This window comes from Cyanistes caeruleus, chromosome Z, assembly GCF_971803275.1.
Source record: "Cyanistes caeruleus chromosome Z, bCyaCae1.hap1.1, whole genome shotgun sequence".
Lineage (NCBI taxonomy): Eukaryota > Metazoa > Chordata > Aves > Passeriformes > Paridae > Cyanistes > Cyanistes caeruleus.
In genome coordinates, this window is record NC_141732.1 from 12,321,064 (window position 1) to 12,347,637 (window position 26,574).

General features: G+C 36.5%; 1 protein-coding gene and 1 long non-coding RNA gene across 4 annotated transcripts in view; one reads left to right on the plus strand and one right to left on the minus strand.

Moving 5' to 3' along the window:
• LOC111940737 (uncharacterized) overlaps positions 1-19,180 on the plus strand; it is a 39,821-nt gene extending 20,641 nt beyond the window's left edge. For all 3 annotated transcript variants that reach the window (XM_086868547.1, XM_086868548.1, XM_023943586.2), the window contains 7 exons: positions 2,248-2,358; positions 3,938-4,116; positions 12,214-12,371; positions 13,610-13,652; positions 15,949-16,135; positions 17,980-18,115; positions 18,921-19,180. In XM_086868547.1, coding sequence (XP_086724673.1) covers positions 2,248-2,358; positions 3,938-4,116; positions 12,214-12,371; positions 13,610-13,652; positions 15,949-16,135; positions 17,980-18,115; positions 18,921-19,020 — 914 coding nt within the window. In that variant the 3' untranslated portion in view covers positions 19,021-19,180. The remainder of the gene's footprint in view (positions 1-2,247; positions 2,359-3,937; positions 4,117-12,213; positions 12,372-13,609; positions 13,653-15,948; positions 16,136-17,979; positions 18,116-18,920) is intronic.
• LOC147648104 (uncharacterized) overlaps positions 1-26,574 on the minus strand; it is a 61,170-nt gene that overhangs the window by 16,157 nt on the left and 18,439 nt on the right. The window lies entirely within an intron of this gene.

The window sequence follows — 26,574 nt, forward strand, 5'->3', positions numbered from 1 at the left end:
AACTTATTCCAGGAATTATGATGATTGTAAGGAACCCCAAAAGAAAGTCCAAAATCCAGGTGACTGAGCAAAAAATGGAAGATGATTTTCAGTAAAGAGGAAATGTAAGATACTGCCTCTAGAAAAGAATGAGCTAGCTGTACTGTGCCTTAAAAATGGTTGGCACTGTTCACTCAGGAGTGGCATATCTTGGGAGTCACCACTGAAAAGTCTGAAATTGTTGGCTCTGTAAATTATGCTATTTTAGAAATCTAGCTAAAAGCTGACTCAGTTAGTAACACCAGAGAGAATGAGACACAAGGCTGTCATTTTACTGCTGCCTAAGACCTTGGCTCATCCAAATTTAGAGCACTGCTTGCTCCACTGCTCTGCATCTCAGGACAGGCATAGTAGAGTTAGAAAAAGAGGAGAAGGTACAGGAGGCTGGGATAGATTCTTACTAAAAAAAGCAGATACCATGAAAAATGTCATTCCACACAGAGAAGGCTAGTGCATGCCTTCTGGCATGGCATCTGAGAATAGCTCTGTCACTATTACCAGATTATTATTATTAGATTGTCCATCATCCTGACAACACTTGGAAAGCCTGTGAATTCAGCAGGCTGTAAGTTCATAAGTTTTTCATCTAAGTACAAATAAAATCATACATCATGCATACAATAGCTCTGACACTTATCAATTAATCCCAACTAGTTAAAATTAAGTATATTTAATACGTATTAAGTACATTTTATATCACATTTTTCTTCATAGTTTTCAAATGCAGTTGCTTTAAAACAATGACAACATAAAAAAAATGGGGTTATTTTCAGACAAGCTTGTTATTGTATTTTATAAAAATATAACTTATTTCACTGGGAAGAAATTCTTCCCTGTGAGAGTGGTGAGGCACTGGCACAGGTTACCCAGACAGTCTGTGGATGCCCCATGCCTTCAAAAATTCAAAGCAGAGTTAAATGAGGCTTTGAGCAACCTAGTATAGTAGAAGGGGATTGGAACTAGATGATCTTTATGGGTCCTTTCAGCTGAAACTATTCTATGATTCTATAATGAATATTTTATTAATATTTTACAAACCACTTCTAGTTAAAAAGTCTGGTATGGCATACTCAAGGCCAGCACAACCCAAAATGTTCTGACATTTACAAATTATTTGTAACACATATGAGGGTGGACCAGGTCTTTATTGTGCCTGTTTATTATTAAGCTTTTATTAATCTTTTCCCTACAATTTCTAAACATTCTCAGAAATACACTGAAGGATCACATTTTCTGCATCATAGGGTATAAAATCTTTAAAAGCATACATTAAATGTTAAGAATATGGAATAATATTTCCCAGAACTATTTTTTCACAGTACATTAGGAATGCTTTTTTATAAATGAGAAGATAAATACTGTATCTGAGAAATTTGTAACTGGAATTTAAGTAACCATGTATTGGTGCCCATTAATAGAGCATATTTATCACCTCCCTAGTTTGCTTTCACTCTTGGCTGGCATGTGTCTGAGCACTGTTTTGTTAGGAATGCATGTGCTTTGCAATGGTTAACAAATAAACAAAAGGTGATGCATTAAAAATCTGACTCAGTTCTTCCTTCACTGTGACTTTTTAACTTATTATGTAAATTATTCCTAAAGCAAAAAATCCTCAAAATGCTATATCCAAATTCTATTAGCCATAAAGATAAATATCAGTACAGAATCTCTTTTGGGATTAAATTCAAAGCTTATCAGAAAAATAGATTTTATTTATTTTTCTACTGGCTCTACAGAGCTTTGCATCAGATCTTCATCCACACTTCAGGCCAAAACTCTCAAACTCTCATAGTCAAATGTCTATTTTCATGTTAAAAGCATTTAAGCATCCTAATGGTATTTTAAATTCAATTTCTGCACTGACAGTGCACAGACACTGCACTGAGTGCAGGGCTGCACCAGTATCTAAATCCTGAAGCATCATTTACAAATGTGTAACAGGCTGGTCAGTAAAATCTGTTCTACCTCCAAGCTGAAATCATGAAGGCCATAAAACATAATCCTTGACTGGCTGAACAGATACTTGTTTTCTAGAAAAGTGTGATCATATAGATATGCTTGATATTTCACCACTAAATAAATTTTTGTGTTTGTTTTTTGGTTTTGGAGGGCTTTTTTGCTTGGTTGGTTGGTTTCCTTTTCCTTTCTAACTTTTTTCTTTTTTCCTTTTCTTTTTTTCTTTTTCTTTTTCTATTCTTTACATCCCAGATAGTGCTGCTGAAGAAGCAGGGCTTCAAGTTGGGGATATCCTGATAGCAGTCAATGGAACTGATGTCACCAGCATGCCACATTCAGAAGCTGCCAATCTGGCAAGGAAAGGTAATTCTGAGATCACAATAAATTAAATGAATGGGTCAAGTTTCCTATTTAATGCTCCAAATACATCCAGACAAATGGGGTGATGTATGCATCAGAAATCTCAATTAATAGTTTAATGTGTTACTATTTCATACAGTAGTATTGCCAAGATCACCTTTTATCTAGACTTTGTTCTCTAGACACTTTAGAAAATAATTCCCCAAAGAGCATGTGACAGTAATGGTTTTGGCTCTCCTGTTACAAAGTGAATCAGAAAGCACTGAAAGTGACTGCAGAGACACAAATGCCTTATTTATGCCTTATACATCCTCAGGGAGAGACTTCACATCTTTCTTCTGTTTCTCTGCCTCCAAATCCTGAAGTCTACTCAAGAGATCAGAGTTTATTTTGTGAGACATCCTTTTGCGCCACCGCTGAAACAGAGTCAGGGACATTACTCGTGTATATTCTTCCTAAGATTGTGATGACTAAAACCCAAAGATAACCACATTTTTATGCTGAAGATTAATTTACTGCTATTCCCTTATTTATCCCAGATAAAGTTTTGACAAAGGCTCTTGGGAAATTCAATAAATTAAAATACATTTACTAGACAGTGACAAATTTAACTTGACACATACTGTGTTCTTTAATTATAAAGGTGTCATTCACACTGTTGTATTTAAGACAATGTTGAGTGTTTTAGCAGATAAATCTCTGATTACTAGTATTTTTAACTCCTCAGAGAAAAACCCCACGATTAAATCTTGGCACACTAACAGCATTCCCATCCCCAAAGAAGAAACCCAGCATTTGTTTTGCAGATGAAAGTGTGTCATAGTCACAGTTCTCAATCTGCCCTCAGGCATTGCCACCTGCTCTTTAGTGTTGATACAATCAGAATTTCAGGCCTTTAGGGTCAAAATCATAGATATATTGATACTGTCAACAAATATTGTGATGTTGCACCTCATTGATGATGACGATAATGTATTTTTTTTAATCTTACAATCTATCATCTCTTCTGAGTGTTACCTTTTGCAAATGATAAGCAGATGCTTTAGCACAGGTTAGCTGCCAACAGCCACCCTCCTCAGTGAGGGACATAGAAAAGTTTAGAATACTCCAAGGCATGGAAAATAAAGAATTCTCAAGGGCATATGTAAGATGTCAGAGACTGAAGGTGCCCCTAAGAGCATTGTCAGCAATTTTTGGTTAAACCTCAATTTATGTACACACATTTGAGCAATGGAATTCAATTACTCCTCCTAAATGATAAAATAGACAAGTATCAAATATGCTGCTTGCAAAGAGAGGTCACCAAAAAAGTTTCTAGAGGTGTCTTCAGATAGCTGGCTCCATTACTAGTTCTCAACACAAAATTAGTTTCATTCCTGAATTTGTGTTAAAAGAAGGCCAAGTAACACTTGATTTAATATGCTTCCTTGGCTGCTTTGCTCCCAGCTGCTTCCAAAAGCTACACTGGGAGGACATGGGTGTGGTATAAAATACCGCCTTCCTGCTCCTTACCCTACATGGGTATTCAGAAATATCGACACATTTATAGTTTTGACTTATGTTTTCACATGTAATATTTTAGGTCCTGATATCCTGACTATGATAGTGGGATCAGACATCAGCCGTTACCCCAACACCCCCAAACCTACCTGCCGAGGATACCTGCACAAACGAACACAATCAGCAATACTGAAGGGCTGGAGAAAGAGGTGGTTTGTGCTGAAACATAATGGTTACCTACACTATTACAAACATAAGAAGGTAAGAAGAGTGGCTGGTGAGGAATCAAACCCTGCCCTGAAGTGCAGCAGTTCTGTATTCAAATTTACAGATTTTTTATCTTTCTTTATGGCATTTACAGCATTACATCAGTGCTACAGTGTTTTGCATGAGGCACATAAAGGAGGCTTGTTGAGAGCTCTTCTACAGTTCTCTATCCATCTGACATTTTCAGCAGAATAGCTGGTAGTCTTGTTTCTCTGCACCTGTCATGGTACACACATGAGCCATCTAATGAGGAATATGCTGCAGAACCACTGGTGATGCAACAAAACAGTCTGGACAGTGCTTTATTTCACCACTAGCTGTTCTGGTGTCAAAACAAAACCAAGTAAAAAGTTCAAACTAAAAAGATACAGGCATATAGGAAGATTCTTTGAGAAAGATTTTATTTTATCATGACCATATCCATCATCAAACTCCTGAAATGTAAAAAGGGGTATCTAGTTAAACTTTTAAACACTTTCCAGCTTTTGATCAACTAAATATCACAAAGCCAGAGTGTTACATAAATTGGAATGAGGATTAGAAGGTGCCCCATAGTCTTACATACACTAAGATATAATTATATTTTCACTTCTTTCTTTTAACTTGTAGGTTTCTTTTAATTCATTTGTTCCTCAACTATCTTATTTGTTGCACTAAAAAAATACATATTTCAATCACACAAACCATGTACATTTGCTTTCTCTTAAAAAGAGTAAATAAATTTAAAGCACTGCATAAATGTTTTATAGCAAGAGCTAACTACTGCTTATTTTCTTGCATTACCCAAGATTAGTGCCCTTCAATTACTTTTTAAATTATTTCATTACATTTTTTTGCTCTCAGTCTCTGGGCTACAAAGAATACACTGAAATATTGAGGTGCTATTTTAGCAGATGAAAACACAAGGATTTTCTTCACTGCCTCATGTACAAAGTACTCGAAAGAGTCATTTAGTAAGAGAAAGAAAAAGATACTTAAAACAAATGTAGTTCTTCACTACTGAGAGATCTAATGCGCAAATGAAACAAGAGGCATCTCAAGCGTATTCACTTATTTCTTTCGGTATGATTTCTCCTAGGATGTAAAAAGAAAACTGCTCATCCCACTTTTTTTTCTAAGGGAATTACAAATATTTTTTTTTTTCGTTTAACACAGCTTTGACATTATAAGCCAGCTGCATGATTAAATTGGCAAGATTATGTTCCAGGCCTTGCCTCATTCTGGAGGAAAATTTTTTTTCACTTACTGTATCTAAGAAGTTCTTTGAAATAGTTAATTGAAGGCAAGAATAATTCAGGAAAGAAAAATAAATCAGGATAAACTGGCACTATCCAGCAAAATAGCCAGGGTAATCAATTTACTCATCTTCACTCAGTAGTTAAGAACATCAACTTACACTGCTGTATTTCCAGTGACTCCAGAAAGGCCATGCCTGATTTTCAGTTGTGTAAGAAGACAACTAGGCTTTTTATATAAGCCTGAAATATAGCATATAATGTTTTGTAGAGGAGAAAGGAAGTGGTGATTAATCTTTGCTTTAGTCCATATCAACAAACACAGAGAGCTAGATTTCCTCATCATTGCAATCTGCATCTGGAAATTATCCATCTTGAATTTTTCTCTTCCCACCTACCTTAAAAAGATTTCTAGCTTTTTTTAGCTTTTTACATTTGACTGTCCCATGTAATTGCTGCTCTTGTTGAGTTATCTCTAGCCAATCAGACAGTGGTAGAGTGATAGGTGTTGCAAAATATTCAGTCATTTCACATGTAAGGTTACTTACTTTTCCCTCAGATACTGCCAACAGATATCCTTGATTCTACAACCCATATAAGTAGCTAAAACTTATTTTTCACCTCACTGGTTATAGCTATGTTTGCCACCTCAGAGCAGAGATATTTTTGTGCTAGAACCTTGGTTTTGGTAAATTACTGAGATCAGCAGAGAAAAATGATTTATAATACTTTTGCCTACACTTGGCAGCCATGGAATTCCACTATGTATTCTACAGGTCTGATCCCCTGCTATCCAGAACACTGAATCATCTCAAACATGCTATTTCATTATTTTTCAACATGCCCAGTTTTTATCTTAAAGGAAAGATAGCTGGAAATTATGAGACAGACATGAATGTACACTTAAATCCTTCGCTAAGGCAAATATAAGCAAACAAGTTTCTTGTGCTTGAACTTCACACTTTTTTTCAGGGATAGCTGAAAACACATCAACGTAGTCACACACTGATCCTTTCTTTACAGACAGCAATGTTTTCTCCTCTAAAAGTACCATTTGCTGGTCCTCACAGTAAAGGGGCTGCAAAGTCACCACAAAATGTTTGTGGTGAAGACTTCAGTACAGGACAAATAAGTCTTAATCAGCTTTACATGAGACCAATAAGATTGACACTGCAATCTACTTCACAACAGCAGAGCATCACTTCAACATGTTAAATCTCTGAGCTGTCATCAGCAAGTCACTTTTAAAACATGACAGCTAACTTGAAAACCTTAATATAGGTTGTGGTCTTCAGGATAAAAGAAAGCTGGTCTTCTGGCTTCATTAAAGAAAAGGAATATAACTTCCGAGACCCAGAAACATTAAGGGGTTTAAAGACTGTAGCATGGATTAATTTCTCATGAGGACATACCTGCTAAAGTGCTAACAATATTCAAGTCTGAATAGGAAAGCACAAGGATTATGAAGACATTATAGTAAGGAACTTGTTTCCCAAAATACCTCACTACAAATATCCAACAACAGAACAACAGAATTCAACAACAACAGGATTCAACAACAGAATTCAGCAATAGAATACATCAGGTAAGGAGTTCAATAAATTTAATGCAGGCTTTTACAAAACCACTAAAAGTGTCACTGAAGGCCAGAATTTGCTAGTTTTAATTCCTCATTGCTTTCTTGCTAAGTAAGACTGGATAAAAAAAGAAGCATGTATAAGAAGCTACTCTCTGTTTTTTATCTTGCAGTGTTTCTAGGAATTATTTCCAGTCTCTTGAACATAAGTAGACCCTGGTAAAGAGGATAGTGAGACAGATAACTAATCTAGTTCCTGAAAGGAAATTAAGAAATAAATATCATTGTGGTTATGGTCTAGGAGAAATTCTAAAGAGGCCTGTCTCCAACAGGAAAGTGTTATCAATGTGAACACATGATACTGAACATGAGACTGAACATGGCAGACTTCCTTTCCAGAAGTTAGAGATTGATTAATTCTAGTCAAACCAGCTCTATAAGGTCCTTGTATTACTTTTGTTGCTTATTCAAATTTCACTGTCCAGTTCCATCAGCTAAGAATGATGTAGAGCTATAGCAGTTAGAAATAAAGATGTAAAGAGTATGGGTTTGTTGCCAGCATTTTGTATGGACTCTAAGTAGGAAAGTCAAAAGAAAAAGCTGTAATAGGAAATAGGAACAGTTACTTCGGAAGGAGTAGTCAAGTTGGAAACTATTGTCCTGACAGTTGAAAAGAGAATGCTTTAGAGATTCAACTGTAGTGAGAGACTGAACAGTGAATAGAGAGAAGATTGGCTTTCATGTGTAGCCCCAAGTCTCAGAGAAATGGCCTTCATGATAGTTCATGTTCATAATGCTCTGAAACATGTTATAAGAAAACTGCAGTATATACTCTTGAGAAGCACTCTTCCTATGACAGCACTGAAGGACAGAAATGTACTTTTTTTCAGTCTTCATTGCAATCATATATAATAATGCCACTTTTAGAAAGAGCATTATGATTTCCATTTCTTAAGCTTACAAGTTTAATGCCTGTAGGAAGCCCTTAGGCATACTGTGAGTGAGTAAGACAAAGTATCTCAAAGCTGAGGAGAGGGCAGTGAGAACAAAGACATGAATTTCTTATCATCCAAAACAATTAGACCCCAACCTGGTAAATAGCTATTACACCACCTAAATCATTAGATGTTAGGTCATATTCCTGTTTCCATTAGAACAGAAGAGAGAAGGAAAAAATGCTTTTAAATTATTTTCATTTCTGTGGTATATAGAGTCCAATTATTACACCAAGAAAGAAATCCCCTGCTTGCAGAGCCTTCACAGCATTTCAGTCTATGACAAATATTCAGTCCTTTGTTCTCTTGAACAAGCCTGTGTGTTCATTGCTAAGCCTAATCACTTTCTATAAAAGGCTTAGCCAGAAATAGATTTAGGTCTGAGCCATTGCCCTTAGAGATATGACTTCTATTTGTTCTTCATTCTTGCTTGGAGCTGTATCACCACAGTCTGAAAGCTGCCACATGTAGAGCCTATGTATAATCTGATTTCTTTACATTTTTCATCACTCCCATTGTTCCAGAATATATTTTTCAGTTTACATTTAAAAAACTGCTGAATCCACTGTCTTCAATACATCTTCTGTACTATTTCTATTGAGAAATGAGAAATAACGCTAGCTGATGATATGCATGTTAATTTTAGCTTAAAAGATTGCATACCCTGACCCAGAAAAAGTCATACACAGATACATTGCTTGATCTGATTCAAGTTGTTCAAAATCTTATCTCAGTCAATTGTTCTTCCTGTGAGACTTGGTCCTGCAAACTGTTCATTACCTTTTGTGCAATTAATTGCAGCAAATTACTCAACATCAAGAAAATAACCAGCTAGACCAACTAGAATGTGAAGATTAATTATTCCATTTGACCATTTGATTGCACTTCATCTGACAGCAGTACTGTTTGGTGTAGGATAATTAGATTCTTCAAATCAGAGAAGCTTTTAAATCTTTAACCCATATTGTTTTGTTCTTCAGTTTGTTTCTACACTGTCTAGTTTATATGTAAATTATTTAAAGCAAAACAAAATGAAAAACTAAGTAAATTCATCTCTACTGACAAAAAATGTCATACAAGCTATTCTGCACTCTAGGACTCCCTCCTCACTGATATATGCAAGCTCTTTCCCCAAGGGCAAAGGAAATGGGTGTAAGAGAAAAGACATAAAAAGCCTTAGTCTCTTCTCTGCATAGATGTGCCCAGCTCAAAGAAGGAGTAAATGTAAACAGGCTATATCTGTGATTTCCTTAAAGAACCAAAAAATGAGCCTACCACAAAATACAGTGATTAGGAAAAAAATATATGGGGAGAAGAAGATTTTAGTGATATACTAAACAAACAGCACCAGACTCTTCAAGGAGAAGCTGGTCAGAGAAAATAATAGATGGTGAAAATGCCAGGGAGGGTTGTGGACACATCAGCTATGATGGAGAAAGCTAGGCAAATGAGAAATTAGAAAAAAGAAAAAAAAATTTATTTTCTGTCTCAATTAAGAAATGTCTATTTTAAGAACACTTGGGCACATCCAGGAAGATATTTTTGAAAGAGAGTCAAAAATTTGGTCATGCCACTACGGACCTGAAACCAATCTGAGCCAGTGACCTCAGGGCAACTGCCTCACACTTCCTACTGCCAGTCTCCCAAGCTAGCTAGGCTTCCATTTTTGCTTTCTAGCGCTGCTAGTTTTCACATTGTCTTTTAGATTACTTCTAGGATTTGATATTGTTTTCTGTAGTTACTTTCATTCCCACTTACTGGTAGTCGCAGACTCTTGTATCTTTCATAGTTATTCCTCCTGTTACTTTTTTTACTGGTAATAGCATGAACTATGCATATATTTCCTCAGCTGCTTCTTAATGATTCATGAAGAAAATATTTGCATAACAAATTAATTTGTATAGCAAATAAAACTGTGCTTGAACAAAATTCGAATACAGTGAATCACTCAGGAAATACTATGAATGGCATTACTGGAATTCTGGAATTACTTGCTCCAAATTAAACAGGGCTACAAGCACTACCTTAATGAGCATTTGGTACAGTATAGGAAGGAAATATCTAAATTTCTCTTTTTATTTCTTTCTAATTTCAGTTTCTCATCATTATACATTGTTTAATACACTAAATTTTTTTACAGAAACATTTAACCTAAAACTCAGGTCATGTTAGGAAAACCAGCAATATAGGAATGATTACTTCAGGTGTTTCTCCTGTTCATAGAACAGCATTTACCAAAGAAGCACCTGCTTCCTGCCTTCTACCTAGAGAACTTCATCCATATTTGATACTGAAGACTGCCATGACAAATTACATGATCACACATGACAAATTCATGATCACAACCTTGAGAAAAGAATTATTTTTTTTCAGTTTAGCATAAAATGGAACAGTAGTAGCTAATATCTGAGTTAGTTCATTTAAAATCTGTATAAAACATATGATCATCTCAAGCAGCATCACATTGGTATGTCAGGTTCCATAATGCCAGTATCATCAATGGGTTGCACTTCAGTCTCAGGCATAAGAAATTACTTTTATAATTACTTTTTTTTGCAATATACCTTTGGCACTTTTTGTAGCAAAGGGATATTTCCAGCAAAGGGATATTTGCCAAGGGAATGTTCTCTTATTCATGAAAGCCACATGAGTGAAAAGACACACCTTACAGACGTGTCTTTTCCAACCCTAACAATTCTATGATTCTCTGGTCTAGGTTATCAGAATTAGGAGAGCACAACTCTGTCATTCTGTGAAGGACATTTGGTCTCATCGTAGATGTATTTGAAACACAGTGGATAAAAATAATTCCTGGTGCCACAGAACTGCTATTTCCATCCATTTTAGACACCACAGAAAGTGTTTACAAAATAAGTTTATAGGTATGTGCAATAATAGTGGTCAGCCATTTCAGTATCTAAAATGACCATTGCCTTCAGGACCATGGACAGGATCCTACTGAATACCTCCTTGGCAAAGCACTGGCCACACTTAGCTCTAGGAATGGGATTTGGACCAGAATACATGTTTTGGTTATGATGTCTTTGCAATGTTTTTTTTTGTGTCTGAAGGCATTATAAGTAAGAAGTCACACAGCACTGACACTTTGCAGGTTTGTCTTCATCTTCTTCAGTTCTGCATTAAAAAACTTCAGTTTAGCATTAAAAAAAAAGGAAGACAAAAATGTGTAAAAATTGAAGAAACATGTTAATGATTGTTTGTTTATACTATTGTCATTATTAGGGATTATTTTGTTGCTACAGAAGAATTATGTATAACAAAGAGATAATTACATGTTCCAGTGAGAATACAATCAAGAGTTTAACTATTTAATTCCCACAAGTGCATTTTTTTTTTTTTTGTGGAAGGCTCTATATATTTATTTTTAGACTAAGAAAAATGACATGAGGTAATTATAGTTCAGCTCCTACTCAAAATTTAATTCATTTCCAACAATCAACCAAATTTATTCTATGAGATTCCATCACCTGTGTATTTTGCAAACTGCATTCATGCTCGTCACAGGCCCCAGCACTAACTTTCTTTTTTCATTTTATTCTCACCAAATTTGATGCAATTGTTAGAGCTCCAGTCACAGATCTTCAAGGAAAAGGGGCTGAGAATATTTTTTGAAGCATAGCTAGAGTTCACTGTTCAGATTTAAAACATGTATTTTAAGGAGAGCTGAGCTGAAAAAATGTGGGGATAAACTGCTTCACCTACTCATGTGCATAAAGAGCTTAATGGCTCCTTATTACTAACCACAGGAAAAGACTTTGGCAGTGCCCTTCAGTCCAGAAGAGCTTTGACACAATTAGAAACAAGCAAAAGGGTCTTGAAGTGCTCTCCACTGAAGGTTGTCTGAATTGTTGGGAAGGTTTATGAACATAATGATATTTACAGCAGCTTTGCAAAGGAACTGAAATTATGCCCACTATTTTCAAATTTAAGCCTTTTTTTGCCTTTATCTATATATAAGGTGAGAGTTTCAGCATAAACCAAACTGCAAACATTGCACTGATTACCAGAGAGTCCCAGGATCCTAAATTCTTCAGTGCACGTTGAAAATCCTGATATCATTCAGCAGCACCCTCAATATCTGGAATATTTATGCATACCTAGAAAGTTTTTTTGTGTGCAGATATGGCTTCCAATGAACCAAAAACAATTAAGAGAGCAAAAGCAGAGATTCAAGTTTACAGGGCGTTTGATTAGTTTGTCTCTCACAGGGATCAGTTTTATATTAGTTCTGAACTTTGGGCACTCTTTTTTTTTCTAATTGCAGGATGAAGGGAAATGCAGACCCCTGGAAGTAACAAAGCTGGAAGGAGCAGAAATTGGTGTCGACACCAGTCTGGGTAAACCATTTGTTTTTAAATGTATACCTCAAGCTGGAAATAGGATTTTCTACTTCTGTGCAACTTCCAACCAAGAAATGAAGAGGTAAGTGATCTTTCATTTTATCAGCATCTGTTTTGTTATTTCAGTATGGGAAGAAGGAGGTTAAATCTTTGGAGAATGTTCAAAATACCTGCCTTACTCCTTAGGGAAAAAAAAATTAAAATCTATCAGCAAATAAAGAGAAGATAATGTTCCCATTTTTCAATTGCAGAAGATTCCAAAATTATTTTTCAGTTTCATAGCTTTTTTCTTTAAATAAAATCTTTATGTTCATGTTTTGTTGCCCCCCTGAATTCTTGATTTATCCTGAGAACAAAAACTTCACCTCTATTCTCATGCCTTCTCTCGCACTGTTATATCAAACTGAAGTGTAAATTTTCCTGTGGATGTAAACTCGCTTATCAATCTCTCTTCTGCCCAATAAGGACAATGCTAGTAATAAATACAATCTCATCTTCATCTCCTTTTCTGTCGTTCAGCCACATTTTCATTTTAGTATTTTAAAATGAAAATGTGCCACAACAGCATGTTGGTTCTGATAAGAGGCAATGTCTTTGGGTTTGACATAGAGTTAAATTTCAAAAGTACTGTTTTGCATTTCCCAAAGAAAACAGCTGAGAAAACAGAGACTAAAATCACCCATAATATGAGCAATGGAGTAATAACTTTCAAAAAGTACTAAAATCAAGTATTTTTGAAATTTTCCTCTTAGTTCTATTGGGAATTGTCAGAAAAATAAAGCTGTGAACTAAGTTGACTGTTTAGTATTCATACACCCATTTTTTAATACAGTCTTACTACTTAGCATAACCCACCATTGTAATTTTAGAGCATTTTCCATTTCCAAATTTTGTATCATCCATAGCACAAAAGAATAACTTTGCCAACAAATAGCTTGCTTTATATTGTAGCTTCCAGTTTAAGGGGTTTTTACATTTCCCACAAATTCATTATCTGCATTGTGACAAAGACAAGGAGAGTGACCATTCAGCCTGACAAGCTGAACTATATTTTGAACCATATTTTTTGATATATAGATTGCCTTTTCTGAAATATTGCCTTTATTTATCACAATGTGTTATTTTGAGCAAGCTTTTGAGAGTCAGCAGTATTTATTTAGGTTTAATCCACTACTTTCCTGACTTAAAGCCTTGTATATGTCCTGAAAATTGTGCATCCCTTTAGATGCTTTATATGTTGGCAAGAATTAGAAGAAGCAGTGAAGCATATTTGTTCAGCTCTACCAAACTAATCTATTCTTATTTTTCATCATATTATAGGTGGCTGGAGGCTATGGCTAAAGCAGTGCATCCTGTCCTTCAGGTAATGCTGTATTTAGGTGAGAAGCATGCATACAGCAGATTGTGCATGAGACTGAGAGAGTAACTGTGTTTGTACATGGTCAGGTGCAGACATGGAAGCTGCACTTTTGTTCTGTTGGGCTGTGAATCACTCCCAGTCTGAGAGCCATATACAGAATTATGGCTCAGTTTATATGCATTGCTGCCATATGGTGGAATTCATCAAAATGCTCCCTCTCCAGCTATCAGCAACTTTAGGCTGGTTTGGAAACATAACATGCAATTAGTCTAGCAGGCAGAAAGCGAGGGTTGAGATGACTCTCACAAGTATGTGTTAAGCCTTAGGTAATACTATTTGGGATAAGAAAAAGAGAAGGGCCATATCTTCCTAAGTATTTCCCACAGTTCTGCCTTGATTGCAGGCAACCTACTTTTTCCAACAGAATACTGGGTGGTGATGAGGCATGATTCTTATTTTCTGTGTTGTCAGAGATAAAGATAAGAATGTTGATAAAAATTGACTTATCCATGTCATATGCTCTCTGCTGGCTCCTGTAGCTGGGAAAAATACAGCCATAATTGATCTTGAGCTACTACTGGGAGACATTACTCAGCCCAGCATAATTCAGTATCAATAGTCTCTGGCTGACCTCTGAACTGGGAATTGAGAAGCTAATTTTAGTATTTCACGACTTGGAACCATAGAGGTCAAAGACATTTTAGCCTGCTTTTCCTGGCCCTGTGAGGCCTACTCTTTCCTGCTATAGACAGACCACCTTTATAAAAATATGAAAATAGCAAGGTACAAGTTAAAACCTGCATTAATGAGTGAAAGAAAAAGTGATATGAGTGATCCCTTCATCAGTGTCTAGTGACAGCTTTAAAAACAGTGAAAGGTGTTTGTTTGTTGCTTTAATACATTTTGCACTGAAGTAAAAGGGAAGGGAAGGTGCGGGAAGGGAAGGTGCGGGAAGGTGCGGGAAGGTGCGGGAAGGTGCGGGAAGGTGCGGGAAGGGAAGGGAAGGGAAGGTGCGGGAAGGTGCGGGAAGGTGCGGGAAGGTGCGGGAAGGTGCGGGAAGGTGCGGGAAGGGAAGGGAAGGGAAGGGAAGGGAAGGGAAGGGAAGGGAAGGGAAGGGAAGGGAAGGGAAGGGAAGGGAAGGGAAGGGAAGGGAAGGGAAGGGAAGGGAAGGGAAGGGAAGGGAAGGGAAGGGAAGGGAAGGGAAGGGAAGGGAAGGGAAGGGAAGGGAAGGGAAGATGTTTTGTGTGGTAGTACTTTCACCTGAGTCTGAATGCAGTATCCCACTGACAGTTACCATGACATTTTCTCTGAAATCCTGAGAGCAAATGGTGAAATTTGTCTTGCTAGATTATATACAGTAAAGACTACTGAAGTCAAGCAATCAAGAAAGCAATTTTTAAAAAAACAACCAAACTTCATACAGCTGTGAAGTAATCCTGTTTGTACCTACAAAACATGTACTGAAAAATAAAAAAGACAGAAAAGACAAATCATTATTTTAAGAGAGTAGACACCTGGATATTTTCTATCACATATATATTTATGTAATTTCATTTCCAGCATTGAATTTTGTTTTAACTTAATCCCAGTAGCAGCTCAGCCCCACACAGCTGCCCACTCACTAACTCGCAGTGTGAGGAGGGGAGAGGATCAGAAGACTAAAAGTGAGAAGACTTGTGGGTTGGGATAAAGACATTTGAATAGGTAAAGGAAAACCCACAAAGAGAAGAAGAGCAAACCAAGGGATTCATTCACCCCTCCCCATGGCTGGGCGGGTGTTCAGCCATCCCCAGGAGAGCATGATGCCATCATATGTAATGGGTACTCAGGCAGAGAAACACCATCTTTCCCCCATTTCCTTCTTCCAAACTTTTACCCATTTCCTTCTTCCTCCCCAGGTTTCATATGCTGAGCATGTTGCATGGTCTGAGATATCCTTGTGGTCTTTTAGGGTCACCTCTTCTGGCTGAGTTCCCTCCCAACTCCTTGGGCATCCTGAGCCTCCTCACTGGTGGGGTGAAGGGCAGAAAGCCCTTAGCTCAGATCAAGCCCTTCTCAGCAATAATTAAAACATCCTTGTGTTTTTAGCATTGTTTTCAACACAAAACCCAAACACAGCCCCATACTAGCTACTGTGAAGAAAAATAACTCTATTCTAGCCAAAGCCTGCACAACTTTTCAAAACATTTTTACAAAAAAAGTTAATTTCTTAGCAGAAGACTAGAGCTTGTGTCTTTTCATACCAGCGTGTCCTCCTTAATTTTTTACCAGAACATTTCATTACATGCTTACTTTACAGAACCATGTATGGGTAGATGTCACACTGCATAACACTACACTCCCACCACTGGCTATCAAGAACCCTGAGTGCCTGGGGCTTCTCCACCAGCTGGACAGGAGCAAAGATGTCTGGATTCAGCACTATTGCATTCTGAAGGATGGCTGTTTGTACTTTTATGCCACTCTGCGGTCTACACCTGCCCAAGGTAGGGATGGCTGCTAGATTTTAATGTATTATTGAAGTAAAAATGTTTCACTGCAGTTTCCAAGAAGAACTTTTACCATTAATGAGAGTTTCTTATTAGGAAATTCATGCTGTTCCATGAAGGTCAATGAAGGAAAACCAGACTCAGTCTCTATTTATTCACTAGCCACCTAATTCTTAACCCAAGTCTTTTCTCCTTTTCCTTCCACATTTTTATTTTTTCTTTCTGAAATGCAGTTATTCTGCACACATTACCTCAGAAGTAGTTACCAGAAACAAGATCCACCCTTCTAAAGCACTTTAGGATGGGTTGAGGCAGTCCCACTGATGGCAGTCTCCTGAAAGCTGTGAAATCCAGCATGTTAGGAAGCATCCACAGATATCATGAACTCTGACTGGTTGCCCTGAAGCTACCAGTTTTTCACGTGGCCTTGTTAAGCTATTCTACCCCTCAATATGCAGAACTTTCCTACTACTGGAGAACCTGGTGGTCCAGGATGTGGTCATTTGCAGCTAAAGCTACCATCTAGGAGCCCTACCCATAGAAGGAGAGGGTGGCTGCCCACTCTCAAAGCAGCACAATGATGCTACTGGTCAATTGCAAGCAGAGCTCACTTCACACACAGAGGGGATGAGTGAGGACCTGCAAATGCTTTCTCCTTTTGCTAAAGAAGCTGGCAGTCAGAAGAACCAGAAAGAAAATACTTTTCTTTTTTCTTACTAGCCAGTCTTTGGATCAAAAGGGAAAAACTTTTCTTAGGGGTTATGCTATTATGATCAGGCAGAAGGTGCTGTGCTTCATATCGTTTGCATAACATTCTTCATCTGCCAAAGGCCATACTTACGAAATGACCAGGGATTTCCTCTTTACATGAAACCAAAGCTAAGGTTTGCACAGAGAAATGCAGTGAATTAACAGAAAGCCAAAAATTATGTTTTATGCATTTATGACACTGAAGCCTATGCCAAATATTTTATTTTGGTGTTTAAATATCCTACTACATAAAAATTCTTCTATATGGTAGTGTTTTTTTCTCACTATTGCATTTTTTTTTTCAGTTTTAGCCACATTTTCTCATTCTGTTGTATCATTCTTAATGCTAGAACGTTAATTTTGTGCTGTTGTGCCTAAATGTGTGGCCCCCCAAAAGTAAAGATCCTGTTCTGCAGATCTTTCTGACTATTCACCGTGTATGTATAAAGTGAACTTATACCTTAAGTTTCACTTAAATAAATTCTGGAGAAAAAAAATAAATTATCTATAGATAAAAAGAAAAGACAAAAAAAACAGTTAAAATGAAAATGTCCAGAAGATCAAGTTCTGTCTAATGCCTCTCCTTCGCAGCTGGTTAATGTGGCCTGCATTTCAGTTACTAATCTCAGCAGGAGTAACAATCTGATTTTAGGAATTTTTATCATGTTGAAATTCATATCCCTTTAGTTTTTAAAGGAAAGAAAAAGAAAATATTACCCACAAGAGCCCCCCTTCCAAAGAACTTTATGGTGGCTTGCAGCAGCCTCATTAATGGCAGTCAAATGCCAGGAAAAATATTTTGCCATGTGTTATTTAATGAAAAGCTAAATAAATATATTGCTTATCATTTGATAGATAAGCAAGCCTATTTAGATAAGATAGATAAGGAAGCCTATTTAATACTGTTTTGAAATTTTCATAAAAGAAAAACAAGCTGAACTTTCAGATTTTTAAGTGTGAAGTCTGTAAAACTGTGAATACACTGATCTGAAAATCCAGTTTGCCAAATTTGTTGGTATGCTTGTAATTGGCAGAAATTCTACAAATGGTATCTAAAGTATACATATTGCATGCTATTTTATTCTGTCCAGGTGGCCTTTACCTGCAGGGCTATATTGTGAGTGAACAGTCCCTGGGCTCCAAGAGATCTGTAATTGAACTCAAACCTCCATCTGAAGAATTTAAAACTTTCTACTTATGTGCAGAGAATGTAAATGAAAACAAAAGGTAAACCAAATATTTTTTGTTTGTCTGTTTTTTTCCAGTTTATTTACCACACTGTAGGAGACCAGGAGCTCTGTAGCTTGGGAAGATCTAGTGACAACTTTGCAGTCTGTTTTCATTTTTCCCCCTAGATTTCCCTTTAGCAGTATCCTTAGTCAAACTACAGTAAAACATATCCTGCAACATGTAAGTCATCAGTTCTGCTCTCTTCAATGATGGAACAACAGCAAGGTTGGCTTGCAGAGGTTTGGAAGTAAACCTGGATTAGGCGCCTTTCACAATTACGCGTGGGTGAATACACTGACCACAAAAGCTATGGCACTTCTCATTAGTGAGAACGGAGTGTATATCTTTCTCATTCCCAAGAATTAGTGACTTCCATCAATGACCATTAGAATTTAGAATTAGAATTTAATCAATTTAAGCAAATTGGACTTTATCCAAAAGGAAATTATCCATTTCATTGGATATGAAACTACATTCTGAAGGTTAATTCCCTCACCATAATCCAGTCCAATTCCACATCTGTCAGTGGGAGATTTTACCTAAAGCCTATTAATTACACTACCTGGGCTTTAATTTAATGAACAAAAGACAAAGCTTTTCAGTATGTTGGAAAACTGCTGTTAAGACTTTTTTTGTTGTTGTTGTTGCCAATGCCTCCACCTTCTGCATCTCTCCAATCCACTGATTATGAGTACACATAGTAACAGAGTTGAACAAACTCCACTCTTAGACATGTGTTTCAAAGGACAATGTATACATAAGAATTGATCAGGGACATCCATTGGTCTTTCATTTCTTCTAGGTGGATAACAGCTTTGAAAGCTTCAATTAATAAATGGTTACCCCTACACCAGGCAATCCAAGATTTCATGAACAGACCACTGGAGGAGACAAGGATGTGAGAAGAAAGCTCAGTTTTTTCCCTGTTTCTGTTTTGCGTTTTACATTTCATGTTATATCTTATGAGTCATCTCAAGAGATATTTAGCAGCAGCTAATCTTTAACATTGCAATTCATTTAGAGTTTTTGTAAGCATTAGTAAAATAAATGCAAAGAAATGTCGCCTTCTTTGTCACTGTATTTTGTGTTTCTACTTCAATTCAGACCACACATAAGGTTTACTTTACAGCTGTGACCTGACATACATTTCACATACATTTTGTACTGCTTGCTGGAATTTTTTTTTGTGGGTTTGTTGGGTTTTTTGGGTTTTGTGGGATTTTTTGCAAACACAGTCTTTGCAAAGTGTTTTGCTTTTCCATCCAGATGATTCATATGTGGGTTTGCCTTTAAGTTTCTTGGTTGTAGTGCTTAAGGTTTAGACAAGCTGGGTTAGCAGCTACATACTATTTCATGGAATAAATTCATACATTTTTGTTGTGCTACTGTACATTCTGTCTTAAGTTTTAATTTTATTTTGATTTAGTCATCTGCCATCATATCACAGCACATCTGTGAACAGAAATCAATTCAAGAATCAAAGGGTGCTGTTTCCTCCAAAGTTAGCAGTAAGAGACAGCAGCATAAAACTGTATCAGGGATATCAGGATTAGACTTCTGTGGTTATTACAGTGGGTCATATACACAGTATTCCACATAACTGTCTAGCATTTAAATAACTCCTCCTATGAATAAAACTGGATATTCAGTTTCCAAGCTTATCAAAGCACTTATTCAAGAAAAATTACTAAGGTTAATTCAAAGATGTATCCCTTACCGACAAACAACAACAAAAAAATTGCCAGTCTGTGAAATTTTAATTACAAAGAGTATACTTGTTTTTCTTATGATCTTTAGACCTTAAGATTGTTTGAACGCACTAGAAACTCGGCTACTCATTTGCTGTTACCATTAGCCTAAAAAGCAGGTGGTGCTCCCCTAGCCACAGTAAACATATTTTTTTAGGAGACAAATTCATTTGCTTTACATGCTTGAAGCAATAGTAATTCAAGTAATGCTGCTAAACTGTTCAAATTATTTGCTATATTTGAGTGTTTTATTTCAAAAATAAGAATGGTTAGCTAAACAGGATAAGCAATTTTTTGAAAACAGGCACCCAACCCCAGGTATGTTACCATGTCTGCTCTGTATAAATCTGTGCTCTGAGGTAAAATGCATGACTGTATTTGAAAAAAAACAGTCATTCACAGCCATATCCTACATTCTACAGTAAATTAAAATTTTTTGTGTTCAGAAATGAAATTTACATTTCTGCGACTACTCTGAGAATAATTAATGAAATAGCTATGAATTGCTTCCTTTTTTTACTGTCTTTCACAATGAAGAAAACAACACTTACAGGTCAAGTACAAATGGTGTTTACTTGAGAGTAATAACTTTCTCTGGGGAATAGTTATCCAATTCAGAGTGACAGTTCAGAGCTAGGAAGCAGAAAATGAAACAAAAAAAAAATGTAAAACAAATGCAAACAAAATTAAACACATCAAATGTGTTTTGCATTAGAAACATTTTCTAGTCCTGCAAAGGGCAGTGTAACTGTAGAAGGGTCTGGAGTACAAATCCTGTAAGGAGCATCTGAGGGAGCTGGGGGTGTTTAGCCTGGAAAAAAAGAGGCTCAGGAGGGCCTTGATGATTCTATGATTTAAAAATTCAGTGTAGTAAGTAAACTTAGGATGTCTCAAATGACCATAAACATTGAAAAATTATTGAAAAACAAAACCAAAACTGTCAAGCCTTGGAATGATCTGGCTTTTTAACCCAGGGAATTTGAGAAGGAGCCCAGTGCAAGCTTTCTACATTTCTGTGAGTCAAAGCTTGTTCCTTTCTGTCTGCCTGACAAGAGATCAGAGTAGATTATGTTTTGCTGTTTTCCTGGGAAGTAGCTACAGACCTACAGACAAGGGGGTGGTTTTCCATCCACTCCTTGTACCACTTCATCTCCTTTTCTTGGTAGAAGAACCAAAGACATTCTGAAAAGTATACTGAGATTCTTCTCAACATGTATCAATAGCATGAAAATTATCACCAGGGGAATTTGAAAATTCTCAAGCTTAGTTACCATAGCTGATTTTACTGTGATTTTTCACGAGGTATTCACACCGTTTTTTGGACAATATTTCTAGCGTGAATTATAGCTTGCCTAATGTATCTTTCATATGAACTACAGGACAAATGTTACTCATGATTATCAAGTCAGCTATGCCTTTTAAAGAAAAACTGAAGTGTGAGGTTAGTTCTACATCCTTTCCATAACACAACCAGATGTTATTTATTATAATGAAACAACAATGCATGCATCTCTTGCTGATAGTGAATAGACCTTTCCAAGGATCTCTCTTTAAGGTAGGAAAGAGAGTAACCAGAGAGTGCACAGACTCCTCACTTTACCCTTCACTAGCCTGAACATTTAATCCAAGCGCATTTAATATCAGAGGATATGTTATTACCATGCCCCAAGTGCAAAGTGATGATGAAGAAGTCAGGGCTAAATTGAAGAAAGTTAAAAAAAAAACCAAAAACTGATCTCTTAGGCAGGGAAAGGCTGAGAGACTGGATGAGATGGTTTGATGGAGAAATTGCAGCTGTTCAATAGCAAAAAAGACCCTTCCACGTATTCAAGGGTAAATATGGTACCTGTAACCCAAACTAAAGGCACTGGATGGCATTTGTGGTGGAATGTGGAAGGAATTTCTGATTCTTTTAACAGATATAATATTTATTACACAAGTAACCTTCAACATACACTGCTTCAGTACTGTGTAGTCTATGTTTAGTTATTTGAGATCTTTATAATGAAAAGTTTTAAGGCCAAATAAATAAATAATGTGCCTTTACTGACAAGGTAGGGCAAACCCATAAGCAGTACTGTCACATCCATTCCCTTCCTGGGTAACTGCACCACAGCATAAAGCTCACTGCAATGTCCACATTTTACCATAAGAAAATACTTTTCCTCTAGTGTTTACAACATAATGCATGCAGTCTGAGGGCTGAGATATGAAATCTGCAAAATTCTCCGAATCCATTCCTTAGAGCCAAATAGATGGTTTAATTCCTCTCTCTGTTTAAAAATAAACATGATTACAAGTTAGGAGTATGCCTGTGGTGCTTAACAGTTTAAACTCACATATCTCCTGCCACAGTTTACATCCTGTTGATTACTTTGAGACTTTAATCCATAATGCATGAGCTAGAGCACTAGGCTAGAGCTCAAGTAATTAGGAGTTGAAACAAAAAGTAAATATGTTTGTGCTTAAAATGGGTTAGAAATTATTCTGGATGCAAACAAATAAATTGTTTTCTTATTATTTCATCTGTAGTTTATAAAATATATTTTAAGCAACTCTCATGTTTAGCAATTTTTCAGCATCAAAGTTCTCAATTTTTATTGTATCTCACCAGAGCTTATCTGTCTCTATCCCTTCAGCCTGCGACAGGAGTGGGTCACACCCCAGGAGCAGGATGACCCGAGGTGTGACTAGAGCACTTGCTCTAAGGCTCTTTGGCTGTCAGTCTGCGCTCTGAGGAGACAAGGACGAGAGGGAGGTCTTTTGCATGGGATAACAGAGGATTTATTGTTCTGGGGAATCTTGGGGGCAAAAGACAGAAAATGCGAGCGGGCAACAGCTGAAATAGGGAGGCAGTTCAAAGGGAGGGTACAAAGCATCAGCTAATCAGAGATATCCTGGGGAATGTAAAAGGCAGGGTTCACAAAATCATCATCCAATGAGGGAGGTAGTGGGGGAAAGTTGGGTCACATGGACTAATCAAGCATCAAAGTTTGGGGGATTTCCGAAGTGGAATTCCAAGAATGTGGTGGCCTAAGACAGACTGACAAGAGACTCAGGGTAGATTGACAACATGGGGTGGGAGGGTCTCATTTGGACCAAACCATCAATTTAGGTAATAATAGAGCATACCATTTAGAAGAAACACACTGCAACAAAATTTCTGATATATATAGGAGTTATCCTGTAATAAATTTTTTATCACCTTAATAGTACTAAAACCAAAACCAAAAGTGTTTGGTTGTTAAAGAAAAAGCAAATAAAAAACTGGAACTCTCCAGTAATACCTATAACACTAACAGAACACATTGAAGAATACCAGTGTTCTGTTACTAAAAAATGTTCAAACATTGGTCTTGCACCAAAATGTCATAATTTCTTATTTCTGCATTCTGTCTCCAGCTGCAGCAATAAATGGCAAAAACTGCTTAACTTTTTTTTACCCCCGTGTGTTTGTTACCACCCTCATCTGAGGGACAGATACACATTAAAATGCCACATTTTATGACTCTAAGAATTATGCAATAATTCCTCATTTTCTCTAACAAAAAGTCAGCTGGCAGAGTTTAAATGACCACTGACAGCTGCTTTACCTTTAAATGAAAAAGTGTTGGAGAACAGTGAGAAAAATCTGATCCCAGCAAAAACCCTGTCTCCATCCTGGGAAAAGGAAGTCTTTTTTGGCCTTCCCACTGAACTGAGAAAGAAATACACTCCTTTTCTGAAAGAACATGAAGTAAAACACTAGTTTTTCCAATCTTCAAGTTATTTCAGTAATATCAACAGATTACTATTATCTTAATACTTACAATGCTTTAAATGGAAACACAAGAGTGTAGATTGGAAAAATTTTGAAGAACCAGGAAAAGAAAACCCCTGGAAATTAGACACATCTTAGATATTACAATTGAAGAAAAAAAAAAAAATTCAAACCAACCAACCAGGAAAAAGAAAAAACTAAAAAAACATAATAAAACCCCAGCAGTGGTACATCTTTTTCTATGAAACAGAACAGAATTTTGTGTTTGTCACTAAAGAAATAATAGTCAATCCAAATCGAGATTTCTACAAAGACTGAGGAAGTTTAGTTTTAAAATATTATTTAAAGTTCCCTTTTGGAACCTAAGTTTTAGTTCCTTTCCAAGCTTTTGTTGTAATTCCTTCAAAAGAAGTGAAACAGGGCTGACTTGCTTCACTGCTGTCTCAGGGGTCAGCAAAGCGGTGCGATCACTTTACTGTCAGTATCTCACTTATGGCTCATTTGTTTGCAAAGAAGACTTTATAATTCTTGCTAGGTACATCTGCTTTCAAGGTTTTCTTTCCACTAACAGAGTATGATATTATACCAAAAAGAAAATGGGGTCGTGTTCTTGGGGCATGGTTTATTCAGATGGTTTTCTGCCCTCCAAATTGAGCTATTTTTCTGTCCTGTTCAGCAGAAAATATGTACAAGGTTCTTCAGCAGGAAAGCCTCAGAAGGCCACCAAGTTATTCTTCAAGGGGATGAGTTATTTAGCTGGAAAGAGTTTAAGGGCACAAAAATATTTCGGGAAGTGCGTGATTCCCTTTTGTAGCAGGTTTTTGAAGGATAAAGGCACTGGGGTTAGGTTTTTTTACCTTCTTTCTCTTGGATCCTAGAATCTGAACCACTAGAAGCTGAAAGTCATGTTAGTGGGAAATTATTTTTAGTTTTTCACAGTTAATCCACTTTTCAAACACAGTAGCGATGAGATACACATTAGCAAGACAGAAACACTGCAGCACTCTGGGGCAGACATCTGACCCAGGGTTTACTGATTCATGAACACATGGCCATTCCCTCTGTCAGCACCACAACACTCACAAGATGACACGCTAACTTTATCTAAATGAAGGGGAAGGATTTCAGCAATATGTAAAATGTGACAAATCTTATTCAGGATGATCTTCTCAAGGGCAATTTATGCTGACCAAGCCAGATATTTACTAATTAAAAACACGTTGACAGAGTCAGGAGAGACATTCAGTTTTCTGGGGAAAAGATGCTGCTTTCATCAAAAGGCTCCGTCATTTAGGAGAAAGTGTCCTGTTAATGAAAGTACACACGAAAATAGACTTAATGTCTTAATACAAAAGTATTAAGTACGAGTAGGATAACCAAAAGTTTTGAAGCTTATATTTTATAGATTATATTCATAAATCCATTTGCATGTTAGATTAGATTAATTAGATTAGCTGTAGTAATATATAATATATATATATATTTATCATTTGTAACAGTATTTTCTCAATTTTACATTGCTGAGAATATCTGTTATCTAGGACCATCTGAAAAGCATTTTTTTCATTACAGCAAGATACATTTACTGTGATTAGGAAAAATATCTGAAAAAATTATATAAGAGAGGATATATTTCAACAAAAAAAAAATGGTAAGAGATTTTTACATTTAAAAATAACAAAGTATTTAAATATAAATTAATTTCTACATTTATAAACACTTGGAAGAAAGAAAGACAACCTTCAAGAAATTTCAAATGTACTTTCTCTAGTTCCACTTAAGAATGGAAAACAAAATTCAAAATTGCTGAGAAGGAAACACATATTGAGTCAATGCTAAAGGGTATACAATACACAATTAATTGCAGCTTTTTTTTTTCCTTTAAAACTTTTGTTGGATTTTGGTCTGGATTTTTCTGTAAATAACATCATTGTGCCACATTCTGAAATAAGATTACATATAACATTATTTAGGAACATTATGAAGTCTTCAGCCAAATATTCTTCCTTTAAAATTATTTCTTTGAATTGTCCTGTAATGAAATTTGGCATCATGCATATGTTGATCAAACCACTGTGAGTGAAAAGACCATTTGCTGGTGGCCCAGTGCAGGTTATTTGAGTGCTGGCAGCAAGATACAGCGTGGTCTTGTGCAGCACCACAGGAAAGAGCCAGCAGACTAGCTTGTACACTGCATTCCTGTGTGAGAACAACAAGGTATGATTCACAAACAAGTGTGAGAAACAAACTTGATTTTCACCAGTGAAGCAGACCTCTCTCTACATAATTAGCAAAGTAATCTGATGAAGGAAAGGATTGAAGCAATGAGAAACGCCAGAAAGCAAATTTTCAATCTCAGTCTGCAAGAATTTAAGAAGCAGCCCTAGACAACAATACCCTTATTATAATCCACTGTCAAGGAGACAGCATGAAAGCTAAAATAATATTAGTAAATGCTATAGTGTAAATGTAGAAGAAGAAGAAAATCGACATAAGTAGTTACGAGTATCTAAATGAAGAGCAGCAGTACACACGGTGACTGATAATCCCATGGAAAAAGGGATTCTCAGAGTGAATCACAGTAGATACAGTAGGGGCAGGGAAATCTAATCCTAACTTTATTTTACCAGGCACAATACAAACTGGAATTGGAAATAAGAAGTACACATAATCCCTGTGAAATTGAGCTCACTATAATGCTAGAAAAAAACAAGGTAAATACCTGTGCTAGCAAAAAAAGAAGTTTACATGTATCTGCAACAGTCACTCTGTACCATGCATTCAGGGCATGTTCACTGCTGCAAAGCCTCCTCATCTGCAGTTACTCTGTTCCATCACTAAGTCATTGCCAATTTCATCATGATTGCAAGACAACTACAGCATAATCCTGTATCATCAACAAGTTGTAACAACAGAATAGAGAATATGGCCAGATGCTTTTAAAAATC